This window comes from Coffea eugenioides, chromosome 1, assembly GCF_003713205.1.
Source record: "Coffea eugenioides isolate CCC68of chromosome 1, Ceug_1.0, whole genome shotgun sequence".
NCBI classification, from domain to species: domain Eukaryota; kingdom Viridiplantae; phylum Streptophyta; class Magnoliopsida; order Gentianales; family Rubiaceae; genus Coffea; species Coffea eugenioides.
In genome coordinates, this window is record NC_040035.1 from 49,739,653 (window position 1) to 49,752,521 (window position 12,869).

Below are 12,869 nucleotides of genomic sequence, written 5' to 3' on the forward strand. Positions count from 1 at the left end.
CAGTTAAAATTATACACATTAAAAAAAAAGTTGGATAGTCAAAATGGTTTTGGCTTTTTTTTTTCATGCGATAAAGTTTGGGCAGGATTCAACTCCGATCACTACCATGATTCAAAACATAATTCTTAGACCATAGGTTAGTTAAAGGATTCATGATCGGAACATGCTCTCGAAATCACATGTTAGATTGAATTTTTGAAATTCTTACAAATTGAACATATTGTTTCGTTACCAATAAAGTTCTTTTACAAAATCACACGGATCGCCACCAACACAATTTTTATAAAGACATTGGGATTCAAACATACTTTGCCGTTACTAACTAAACCAAGTAGGCAATGATTTTGGCCTTTTAGTTACACATTGTACCGATGAAGTTTATCACACAGAATCTTGATGATAAATGTAAAGGAAAAAAGTTCCAATGGTTCTCGAACTTTTAGCCATGTAAAGTTTTAATCTTCCAATAATTATACGAAAACTTTTGGCCCTCAATCTATAAAAAATGCAAATTGTTGGTCCTTCGGTGAATTCCGACCGTTTATGAGTGACGGTAACGAGGGCATTCTTGTCCCTGCGAGAGTATTAATTGAGTAAACTAAAAGGCTGTAAAAAACTGTTACTTCCCTATCCATTTTCAATCTCTAATTGCAGGAGAGGGGGGGAATCTCCATTGCAATTGAGGATTCAACTTCAACTCACAGAGCAAAAGCAGATAGAAATCAAGAACTAAGTAGTGGCTGGGTGGGAAACAAGGAAGTAAAAAAAAATGAGGAGGTGGCGGAGGAGGCAGCGGTAACGGAAATTACTCAAAAATTTGTAGCACAAAGGAGTTTGAGTAGGAGACTTATTGGGTGCCATTGAGGCTGAAGAAAAAGGGTATTTGTGAAGGGATTTTAATAAAGTTAGGGACTTTATCCGAAAATTTGAGGATTTTGTGAGAATTGAGATTGGCCCAAATGGGACCTCGTGTGAGGAGACAAGGCAAAGGAGTTTTGCCCAAATGGGGTCTCTTAAAATTGGCACACAGGAGTTTTGGTTGTAGGAAATGAGACAACAGAGGGGACAATCGGTTCATTTTTGTTAATGATAGTATGCAAGCTGTAATTATTACCGGGATTGTCAGAAAGAGAGAAACAAGGGGAAGAAGGTGAATTGGGGTTGCGGACATGATGCTGAGGATGACAAAATGAAAGCAAAATTGTTGGGAGTATAGTGACAAAAATAGAATTGTTGGGGGTTGCTGCTGCGTTGTTTGTGGTGAAGAAAAGGAGGAAGATTACTCAGATGAGGGTGGAATTGAAATCCAAAGAAATTCCACAGCTTTCTTTTCAGATCTGAACTAATTTCATCTGATGCATTACACATCCTACCACAAACACCAATAAGAAACCCAAAACAGAAGCAGAAAAAAAAAGAAAAACAAAATGAAGACTTTAGTCACCATCAAATGATACTCTTTTGCGCTACAACAATTCAATTTAAGAATTTTGGAGTTTTATATTCCTGCACGAACAAGAATGCCCTCATTTTCATCACTTATAAATGACTAGAATTTATAGAGGGCTAACAATTTGCACTTTTAATAGGTTGAGAACCAAAATTTTTTTAATAATTGTTAGAGGGCTAAAAATGCGGTTAAAAGTTTAAGGGTGATTTAGACTTTTTCTCCTAAATGTAAAGTACTGTTATTCCATCATAATTTTCAGATGTATGTACTTACTGGTCCTAGTAGTACGTGAAGGAAAAACTGATATAATTACGTGAATTTTCAAGGAAAATGGCAAAAGAAAAGCTTTTTTTTTTTTTTTTTGTTGGGTTGGGGGAGGGGGGTTGTAAAAGAAAACTGTCAAGTGCAACCAGAGTCTCTAGTAAGCCCGTGTAAAAAATCTTCCTCGGACTTCCACGGGCCACGGCCAGCAAAATATCCACAAATCGCCTGTATTAATTCAAAACCCTCGATCATTTTTTCCGAGCTACGGAGTTATCGACGGCGATCGTGAAATCAATAGGGCCGATCCCACCGTTGATCACCCATCAGAACTGTCTTATCTGAAGGCTTGAAGACGAAATGCTTCCCCATTTATTGAGCTAACCAAGACCAGTTCCTTCAAACTGATAACTATAATTAATTTCTATAGCGACTGCAGCGGCGGCGGCGGCGGCGATAGGCGGTGATTTCCTGTTGGTAGTTTGGAAATAGTTAGAAATTAAAACAAATTGCTAAGATGCTGGAAAATCCTGCCATTGATTCGTCAGCCGCCGCCAACGTCGCCCCCGTCAAACGCTATGCTCCTCCCAACCAGCGGTACTTAACTATCTTTTATTTCGTTTTTTTTCCCCAGTTAAATCCTTATAATTTCTGTTCACAGAAATCATGTGTTATCCGCAAATTTCTGAAACCCCATGTCAAAAAGAGTTTCTTTTTAAGGGCTCATCTTTTGATAATTATTTTGTATTTATATTTCTCTTCTTCGTGGCATGCAGGAACCGTGCACTGGGAAGGCGTAAATCTGGAGGAGGTAAGTTAGGATAATTTTGGGTATTTTTTGGTTCAATATGATGTGGATTGCATGGAATTATTCCTCGTAGTTGGTGAATCGCGGTGATTAATTTGTTTTTCTTGGCCCAAATGGATGAAGCATCCAACCTAAATTGGGAGTTAAATAATGCTGGGAAGCTCGGAATACTTATAGAAAACGAAGTTGGTTTAGAATAAATGCTGATTGTTCTGCTCGTATAGTATGGAATATGATTTTTTTTTTTTTGACAATCAAATTCACTAGAACTGTTTATATGACATGTGTTCCATGTTAATCATGCGGACAGCTCATATAGATTCAAGTGTGATTGGTATATTCTCAATAAAGGCTGATTCTTTTGCCTGGCAATCAAGTTCAGTTGCACTGATCGTAGTATTAAGTTTATTCCAAGTTGAATGTAGGTCAACTGATTCGAGTGGAATTAGACGTTCTAGCATGAGTGTATTTGGAGTCATCCATGAATTTCTCTTTCCCTCTTGTATAATCTGTAAACTAAAAGAGTGATTGTGCGTGTATGGTACATGTAGTAACCAAAAGTGAGATTTTTCATAGCTACTCTGATATGTGATTAAGCTAAATCATATATTTTCTCGAATGCAATGCACTTCAAGGCCATTATTATGTTATTCCAAACTCTTTATTTTACCATTTTATTTTCTTCTTTCTATTTAAAACCTCATTGAGAGTTTCCGGACCACCTTGTTCAATTTGAGCTTCAGTTTGATCAAAGCTCCAATGGGTGCCTTTCACATGTTTGTTGGAGTTGAATTGTTCTATTTCGACTCATAACTCATTTGGCATAAAGGACATGTAACTTTGGATCGTCTTTGAATGATGCCTACCTAGAGCCTTGCCCTTCATATTTATGATCTATGAGTGAATAATTGCCAAAATATGGTCCAGAGCATAGTGGATGTCTGTAAATTGCCTAATAAGGTATGCAAGTTCCCCAAAATCCAGGCAACGTTGGTCTTGAATTTGAGAGGCTTGGAGATCTTATTGCCGCTTATTACAATTCCTACTAGTTGGGGGAAGATTCCCCAAGGCCCTTGCCTTTAACTTCACACTTTTAAATGCAAACAAGAAAGTGCATTCCTGTTTTAGCAGGAATATTTGGCTATTTTTTTATATCCTGTCATTGTTGCCTTTGTATCATGTTCATTCTTTTGCGGCAAGAAACTTAGCAAGATGATCATGTAAAGATATTTTCCTTGTGGATATGGTTTCTTTCTTTCATTGGCCCTGGATTAGTTGGACCTATGAGGGCAACAGTCGCTGGGCTTGAAACGATTGTTTTGGAATCTTTTATCAGCATGATATTTCCTCTGGATATTTTCTCATAGTTCGACCCTCAACAATAGAATCAGACCTTTAGTCATCAGAATGATAATTGAGTGGGGAAACTAATCAATATAGAAAAGCGTTGGAGAGGACCAAGGTATAAGCAATAAAGCCAACCTTTTTCTTCCAAATCCATTATCCATCAGGAGTGGAGAAACACAAAGCTACCAGAAGGAAAGATAAACACATGTATGAATTGAAGCATTTAGAGTTTTTGAAGATCCAAATTGTCAAGAACAGGATGGTTGATTGCATGTTAATGAGGATAATTTGGATTGTCATTTTCTCACCAAGAATCTTTTGGACAATTAAAGGGGAAATAATGTGATAATTTGTGGAAGTAGAGATAATTATGCGTTGACTTTGCAAATTCCTTTTTGTTGCCTTAATGAATTGATTGGTGCAGATCGACTGGAAAGAGCAAATAGTTATCCGAATGATGGGGAGAAGACTCAAATTAGTGTACCCAAGAATGTTCCCCTTATCAATCATGGGGATGCAGGAAGCAGCAAACGTGTCAATGAAAATTCTCTTGTGGGTTTGATTCCAATACATGGATGTTGTAACAGTGAAGCATTTCAGCTATTGAATGATCGTATGTCTTCTAGAATTTTTGTTTCTTAAAGAGTTCATTGTATCTAGTCATGAACTTTGGTTTACGGACATTAGCATACCTGATTGTTCATGCTCACTGTGGGGACATGGTTGTAGGCATCTTGGGTATCATCCTACTGTTGACAAGATTAAACAGTTTGCCCTCTTTGGTTTGATTTTTGTTATTGGGTACGACCTTTTTCTCTAAGGAAAAGCTCAGCATGGAGACTATGTGCATAGCTCTTGTTTTTTCTTAAGTTCCATAAAATTTCTTGGATGTTGAATGCAATTCCTCAGATAAAAGCATAGACTTCTGTGAAAGATCATTACCTGAATAATGGCTTTTCCCTATTCTTTATATGCAGGTTGGGCAGCTGCAATGAATGCACTCAATAGTTTACCAGAGGATTCATCCGGTGCGTAGTTTAATAGATTCCTTTCTGCTTCAGCTGCAATGGTTTCATCCCTGTGGTTGTTCTAATTTTCAGATTTGAAATAGCCGCATTTATTAACTATTTTTGTATATTTAGGAAGACAATATGATCATTGTAATGAAGGTCACAGTTTTGTGCTTGCTGAGTTTGATTCACAGCAGGAGGACCATAACAAATGAAAATGAGTAATGTAGGTGATGAAATCATCACATGTAGGAGTTAAAAGAAAAGAAGCAAAATGAAGTACATTTAATGAAAGAGTAAATCTTATATACACTGACAGTGTATACACTATTACTGAAGTACATTTAACCAAAACTGGCAGCATATGTCCTTAAGGTATGGCAGAGAAAAGAGAAAGATCAGAATGCTGTTCCTGTAAAAACTAGATGTATAGGTCCCCGGACTGGTGGACATCTCACTAATATTTTTGCTGTTTTTTTTTTTAACAGAAAGGCCAGTGTTGTATTCAAGAAGTGGATCACCTTGGGGACAACCTATGCTTCCACATATGGTGAGACAGATTCTTGTTGAAACATACATACCACTATCTCTCACTCACTCTCTCTGATGCAAAATATTGCTTCTTGCGTTCAGTTAATGCCGTCCGCAGATTCTTCTGGTCTAAAGAAGGATTTCTTGAGTGAACTCCGCTATGCGATGCGCAATGCAAATGCTGTTTCTGATGCCTGACAGATGCGAAGCAGTAAATGACCAAAGAAAAATTTGGAATGGGTGGGATTGTATCATTAGAGAATTGTTGTATGTTTTCATGAATCAGATGTGCTACCTGTTCATGTAATTTATTCGATGAGGATTAGGTTATTTTCCTGTCATGTACTCTCCATGTACATTGATGCCTCGTGATTCTTGCACTGGGGGGATGCCCGGCTTGCCTGAATTTTACACCTTTCTTGACATACACGAGTGGAGTCACAAAATAATGACTTGGGACTGTTTAGTCCATGTTTGGGTTGCCATTTTTGTGGAAAGTTTGTCCGGGTTTCCTTTTTATTTCACATGTATTTGCATTTTTCTACCAAAATGCCCAAAAAATTGTTAGTTGAGACATTTAACCGGCTTTGCCAGTGGAGGCCAAAGAGAAGGCTTGCTTTTCCTTTTCGCGAGTCCCATTTTCAAGTTGTTTAGTATACCTGTTTAAACTTTAAAGTGAGTGGCTGCAAATACTTTGGCCAAACCGCGTCGAAATGAGAAACAAAATAATTTTAAGAATTTCAAGATAGGTTTTATGGATCAAAGATAGCTTCCTAATTTTTTTTTCCCTTCAGTATGAAAGAAGGATAAGTATAGGCAGCATTTTTTCGAATTGTAATGCCACATTACAAGAATGTTTGCGGTACCGCACATATAAAAGCTAAATGGGGAAGCCCTGGTTTGAAGGTGGTGAAACACGTCGTCTTTTACCAATTGGGTACGAAACAGCTGTCAGCTGGATGGATCAGTACCAGCTCCTTGACGATCAAAAATGATGAATGAATTAAAGATATTCTATCAACAAGTGTTTAGGTAAATGGTGGGTTTCTCTGATGTCAACAGCCAAAATTAGAAATTTTAAAATTAAACGATGTATCGTACATTTCTTGAATTGATTGCCTGAAGAGTGTCATTCTTTCCACACAGGGATGATTCCTTGAGCAGCCAAACGCTTTCGAACCCAGAACACAACGTGCTTTGCTGTGATTCTCTTCTCATCAACGAGGAAAGGCTCCACAGTGCTTACTCCTGAACCATACGAGGAAAGGGAAAAACCTCTGGGGCCTGTTTGAACAGAAGAGTTTGGTCATTTGTTTCGAACGCAAATTTAGCTTTACTTTGCACCGACGCAATGCTGTAAACAAAGAGGTTAAACGCTCTTACCTGTTAGATTGCCATCGGGGAAGAATGCCCAAAATGAATAAGGAAAGCCCTTTTTCAGGAAAGAACCTTCCAGCTGTGATGATTTTATCAATCAACAAAAATTCCAAAATTAGCGAATGTTGAGATTTTCCCGTTGTTGATTGAACGTTTGGAAAACAAGAAGATAGCCCAATTAATACGGCATGATACAGAACAGACCTTGTTGTCCTGAAAAGATAGCTCGAGTTGGGTAATATCTTCTCGCGCTTCCAAAGTTGCTGTCAGCGAAGGAATGACTTCCTCCTCCATCAACTGAGGCAAGGGCTTCGGAGGAGCTTTTGCTGGAGGCTTTTTCGCAGCAGGAGTTGTTGCTTTAGCCGTCGCTGCCTCTTTTGTACCCTCCTCCTGCTTCTCCTCCTCCTTCTCCTTTGTTTCAGCAGCAACTGATTTTAACAATTGTGAATATATATGCGGAAGGCAAGACCAGTTCTAGGAACACTAGTCCTACTCTCTGAATTGAATAGAGCGTCGTGCAATGGCATGCTTGAGAATGAAACTAAATCATAGTAGAAGAACACCAGGGAAAGTAAAACCAATAGTAGTATTATATGCAGAAAATTCACCTGCAGCAGCCGCAGCGGATGATTCTTGAACGGCAAAACAGGCAACTCTGCGGCTAATTATTAAGGATTTACTAGTAACCATCTGACAAACACAAAATCTAGTTTCAGAGCAAGATTCAATAGCAGAAGAATCCAGCGGGCAGCAGACCAGAGCGTTGAAACTAATGAAGAAATAAATGTTTGACGTACCGATAGTGAAAGTGTGGAGGTGGGTTTTGCTTTTTGGCTAAAATTAGAAGATGAAATAAAGCTGGACACTGCAATTGATCCTCCTGCTGTGGCAGCCATTGTTGTCATTTCTTGGATGACCTGGGAGAGAGACAGAGCCGGTGGCCAAAATTTCTCCTTTAGTTTCTGATAACTAATGAAGCATCTTAAGTGCTTCAATATTGGTGTCTTCTCTTTGCTACCTCCCCGGCCCGATGGTGAGAGGGAGGTGTAACTGGCTGGTTATCTGTAAGAGACGAGACGACACAATCTTTTAGTTATCAGCGGGAGGAAAGCTTTTACAGAGACAAGCAGGAAGCAGTGGGAGAACCAAACCCATAGAAACGAATTGTAATTTTCTTGAATTTTGATTATTCGTCGAAAGAGAGAACTTTGTCGTCCACACACTGTTTCAGAGTTCAGAGAATAAATGGCCACTAGTTCCCTTCACGATTAATTATATTTGGTACATAAAACAGTAAAAACAAAAAGATGCAGTCAAATCTTTACACCGCTTTGGCTATGATGAAATTGTGGCTGTCAAGACTACAAAAGAACTAAAGCCCCACCAAAGATAAAGGTGAACAAATCTGGCGCGCGTACTAGATAAAGCGCCACGATTTTAGGTTCACCCAAGATAAAGGTGAACAAGTCTAGGTAAAGCGCAACGATTTTAGGTTGAACTATTTCCACCTGAAAAGTATGAAACGTTTTCTGTGAAACATCTCAACAAGGAATACTGCTCAAATTCTTCGTTGCCCAAGAAAAACAAAATCTCATTGCCCAATATGTAACAACTCAACCAGAATGTTTTTTTTTTCTTTTTGTGTTCTCTTCAATTGCTCTACAGCCAGCCCGGCCCCATATTGAGAATTATGTCCAACCATATAAAAGACGTTCATCGCATTAGTTGTCAATAAAAGCCACTCTTTATTCACATCTTTACTCTTTGAGAACTGTACGAGCACTGACATTCGCCCCCAGATCAAAGTGTCCCTTTCAAATCTCCGAAGTGGAAGAACTTGGTCCCTTTCAATGCTTTTCTACACTTCAGTGGGAAAACCAGCTTGATGACGAAAAATCTGCTTTTCTTCAAGTGTGTACACTCAGATTAATCTAAATCATTTGTTAACGTTAACTAAAATGGATTTCAACTATGGCCAATAAGGATGGATATCTTGAAAACACTCTATACCTACAAAATGATCTCATAGATAGTACATTCTGAAGGTTCCCCTCAACAGATTTAAGAGTAAGCATTACGACTCACCCACAGACAATACAAAAAGAGAATAAAGCAGAGACATAAATTAGGATTTGTCTGTCATGTTCAATATCCAACGCAATCACCCCCTACCAAAAGAAATCTCAGCTATGGACATTGTCTTCTCTTGCTGTTCAAAACAATGGGAACCTGCTACTTCCAGTTTTTTGACTTCCCAGACCCTTTTCTTGACCTTGCTCTTGCTGGGAGGGAACTCGACGTTCTCTGCTTGTAGTTCTCAATCATACCATAGACCTAAATCAAGTGCAAAATTACTAGTCATAGACGACAATCTTCAAAATTTGTTACAAAAATACAATAAAAAAAATGCAAAAAAAAAGGATAAAATTCATACACCAAACAAAAATGAATATTTTTAACGAAGAAATACTACTTCAATCAAGAATGGTATAGATGCTACCAAAACAGATGGTGCATATATGGCACTTATTCAGGTAGATCAACTCTTTGCCTTAACAGGTCAACCAACACTACTGAAGGCAAACAGAAAGAAATATTAATAACTAATCAAGCCTCTAAAACCAAGACAACCACATTGGAGATATTAGGGTTGCCTCATAGTAGTTGTTGATATCTGTTATTGCCCCAAGGCTTTTTACTTGGTCTTTGGGCATTTGTTTACACAAGCCGCTTTCAGGTCTTCTCCTTCTGAAAATGATTTAGTAAGTTGTCACATTTCCAAAGACGAGATTGTTTTCTTCAATCCAGCTATCTAAACGTATACTGCAATATTATCTTTTGATGTTACCTTTCTTACTCCTGAAGTCAATCAATCCAGCTATCTAAACGTATAGTGCAATATTATCTTTTGATGTTACCTTTCTTACTCCTGAAGTCAATCCCATACACGATAGAGTCTGCCGATCAACAAATTTCCAGTTGATATCATCTTCACCCTGCTTTTTATTCCAAAGTTTCTTGAAACCTTATTATGTCAACAGAAAGAAAATGATATATCAGAATAAAACTGGACGTTCAGCAATGCATAATTATTTTTTGGCAAAGGTGGAGAAAGGCTGAGAGACGACTAACCTTTTACATGTAAAACCATCCACTCTACGTACATCTTGAGACGGATGTGGGTAAAGACATGGACATATTCTCCAACATCTTCCCTTGAAATAATATCACAGGACTTTGTAGGATCAAGATCGAATGCTGACTTCAGATAATGGTCAATTGCATCTCTTCTGGTGACTGAGTCAGCTTCTCCATCCAACAAAACAGAAGGAAATTCCCAGAGGCCAGCAAGTAGACCTTTATCTGCCCTCTTGACAAGAATAAACTTACTGTTAGGATGAGCTTCATCCTTCATACGAGGCCCTTCCAGTACTTCAACAACAGTTACAGCAGCAAAGTCACTCCTCTGTTTTGCCTTAACGATTTTCATTGGATAATCAGTAACTTGTACAGAGTCGTGACATCTTGAGAGCAACAGAGCATGGCATTTGGTTGAGATAGGACATTCATTGCAACTTGGACTTGAAGGTGTGCAAACTGTTGCACCGAGTTCCATAAGAGCCTGATTGAAATCTCCAGGCCTACATAAATCCACTAACTGCCCTGCAAGCTTCCTGATACAAATAAGCTTACCATTAATCTTTACATATGCTGTTTCGAAGGTAATCATACTCCAAAAAGTATGATATTGTTATGCCAAAGAATAATGCAGATATTCCAAGCACCCAGATTTCTGTCCAAGTTTCTTACCATTATTACTACTTCAGAAACCATAGCATCTTAGTTACAAAATAAAATAGTGACAATACTAAACTTTGAAACAAGTAACAGCAACCTTTAAAACAGAATGCAAACATAAATTTTGTTGTCACTCTCTCCAAATTAGATTTCAAAGAGCTTGAGTAATCAAACTCTTTTTTGGATTCTAGACAAGACATCATTGGTTAATGCCATGAGATATTTTCCTTTTAGGCTAAAGAAGGGAAACCTATTTGGATGAACGTGGTTTTTTTTAATGAGTAAAAATTCAGACAGAGAGCAAGAGCTTATTCTAGTTTGCAATAACATGCAAGAAAGCTTAAAGAGAACATGTTTGTTTTATTGGCAAAACCTCACCACGTGTTCTTGACTGCTACAGCTTCTTTTGGATTTGTAGATACAGCTTTTAGTCTAGCAATGACCCTGACCACATTACCATCAACAACAGGCACTACCTATGTAGTTCATTTGTTACTGAGCAAACACAAAAGTGGTATAGAATACAGTTCAATAAAACCAAAAAATTATCCACCTCCTTGAATGCAATTGAGGCAATTGCACCAGCTGTGTATTCTCCAATTCCCTTGACCTTCCGAAGAGCAGGAACTGCTTTTGGAAATCCACCTCCTTCTTCAACTATCATTTTTGCACCCTACTCACAACTCTATTTGCAAAATATAAGAGAAATACTATCCGCTTTTGATTATATAGAAGCTTATTGTGCAAACAAAACCAACACTCAACATGCAGAACACGAAGTCACCAAGTTGTCAAAGAACCCTAGATGCAAAAGACATCCTAATGGACAATTATTTCTTCCGCAAACTCATCATTGTGTCATCCACCTCCTCATTGCCTACTTTATCCCAAAAAAGTGTTCGGGAAAAAAAAATCTGGGATGCAACAAAGTAGGTACAAGTACACATTATTGTTGCAAAATTAAAATTTACGCCTTAGAAACAAACAAGTATACCCGCTAACCAACGAGTCGCTCTCTAAGCACGAGGCAAAACTATATCAGGAAGAAGAAGATTAAAAAATAAAAATAAAAAATAGAAAGAGCTTGGTCGTACCCTCGCTGCAAGGAGGACTCAAAAACCAATCAGCTAAAATCTGACATGTTTGATCCGAGATTGATCAAGCAATTGAAGTAGAGTGAATAAAAAGCTGACCTCAAGTAAAAAACGAGCTCGTCTGTAGTACCCCAAGCCTGCCCACATCTCGTTCACCTCCTTCAACAAAGCCACAATTTTAAGCCAAAGAAAGAAAAAAGAGAATAACTTAAAGCTAATTAAAGCAAATACAGACCTCAAGAGAAGCTTGAGCAAGGTGACTAAGGGTGGGCCATTTGGTCATCCATTTATTGAAATAATCAATCACAGTCTGAACCCTAGTCTGCTGAAGCATCACCTCTGAAACCCACACCGCATACGCCCTCTTCTCACTCTCCTCCGTATCCTCATTATCCTCCTCATCCTCTCCTTTGCTGCTGATTCTTCGCCAGGGGAGGTCCCTCTGGTTTTCGTCGTACCATTTCAAGAGCGACGCCCTAATTTCCAGCGTTTCGTCTTTGGTGAAATTAATATCTTCAATGTCGTCCGATTTTTCGACCTGGGTCGACTTGGGTTTTGGTCTGACAACTCGTCGAGGTCTCTTCTTCTTGCTCTGGTCGGAAGGAGCTACAGTGTTCTGGGTATTGCCAATGATATCGTCCATAGATACAGTTGTGGGCGGAGTGCGGCGGTTGCGGAGTGTGTGTGAATGCGTGATGTATCCGGCAGCTGAAGAACGGATTTCAAAGTGGGAGTGAGCGCGATGCATATCAGCATATGCACTTTTTCCCCACTCTCATCTCACTTTTAACTCCAACTCACAATTCTACAGAGCGTTGTGAATTGAGAAATTAAATACACCAAAAAAAAAGACATTAAGAAACTCCTTTGTTTGGCAGAAAAGTTTTTTGCTAAGTTTTTTAAAAATTTTAGCTACAGTAACCTCAAAAAAATTTTTAAAAATTTTAAACTATACATTTCAAAATATTAAAAAAAAACACATTTCAAAATTTTTTTAAAAAACTTCTACAATAAGTTATAGTAAAATTTTAAACAAATATCCAAAAAACTCACTTGTTAAACAGTACCCATATTTATTTATGGGGAAAGCATCAAAAAGCTCAGGGTTTGTTTGGATAGAGTATTATTTGAAATATTATTTGAAATAATTACTGTAGTACTTTTTATGATGTGATGTATGTGAGATAAAAAGA

General features: G+C 38.1%; 3 protein-coding genes across 4 annotated transcripts; 1 reads left to right on the plus strand and 2 right to left on the minus strand.

The window, feature by feature from the left end:
* The first annotated feature begins 1,853 nt into the window (after positions 1 to 1,853).
* LOC113777179 lies at positions 1,854 to 5,926 on the plus strand. The gene is made up of 6 exons (XM_027322219.1): positions 1,854 to 2,308; positions 2,488 to 2,522; positions 4,291 to 4,479; positions 4,844 to 4,894; positions 5,365 to 5,426; positions 5,510 to 5,926. Exons 1-6 carry the CDS (start codon positions 2,229 to 2,231, stop codon positions 5,603 to 5,605), a joined length of 513 nt encoding a protein of 170 aa, XP_027178020.1. The 5' UTR covers positions 1,854 to 2,228; the 3' UTR covers positions 5,606 to 5,926.
* Positions 5,927 to 6,173: 247 nt separating this feature from the next.
* LOC113763634 lies at positions 6,174 to 7,996 on the minus strand. 2 transcript variants are annotated; one of them, XM_027307522.1, is made up of 6 exons: positions 7,582 to 7,996; positions 7,393 to 7,474; positions 6,989 to 7,212; positions 6,791 to 6,863; positions 6,509 to 6,691; positions 6,174 to 6,384 (listed from the first exon to the last, which is right to left on the minus strand). In XM_027307522.1, the coding sequence occupies exons 1-5, from the start codon at positions 7,687 to 7,689 to the stop codon at positions 6,537 to 6,539; spliced, it is 642 nt and encodes a 213-aa protein (XP_027163323.1). In that variant the 5' UTR covers positions 7,690 to 7,996; the 3' UTR covers positions 6,174 to 6,384; positions 6,509 to 6,536. The 2 variants fall into 2 exon arrangements, with proteins under 2 accessions (XP_027163323.1, XP_027163314.1); XM_027307513.1 differs by lacking the exon at positions 6,174 to 6,384 and having other exon boundaries at positions 6,386 to 6,691.
* A 775-nt stretch (positions 7,997 to 8,771) lies between these two features.
* LOC113780642 (adenine DNA glycosylase) lies at positions 8,772 to 12,408 on the minus strand. The gene is made up of 7 exons (XM_027326427.1): positions 11,912 to 12,408; positions 11,776 to 11,835; positions 11,136 to 11,255; positions 10,961 to 11,058; positions 9,917 to 10,458; positions 9,703 to 9,809; positions 8,772 to 9,118 (listed from the first exon to the last, which is right to left on the minus strand). Exons 1-7 carry the CDS (start codon positions 12,317 to 12,319, stop codon positions 9,017 to 9,019), a joined length of 1,437 nt encoding a protein of 478 aa, XP_027182228.1. The 5' UTR covers positions 12,320 to 12,408; the 3' UTR covers positions 8,772 to 9,016.
* Positions 12,409 to 12,869: the final 461 nt, after the last annotated feature.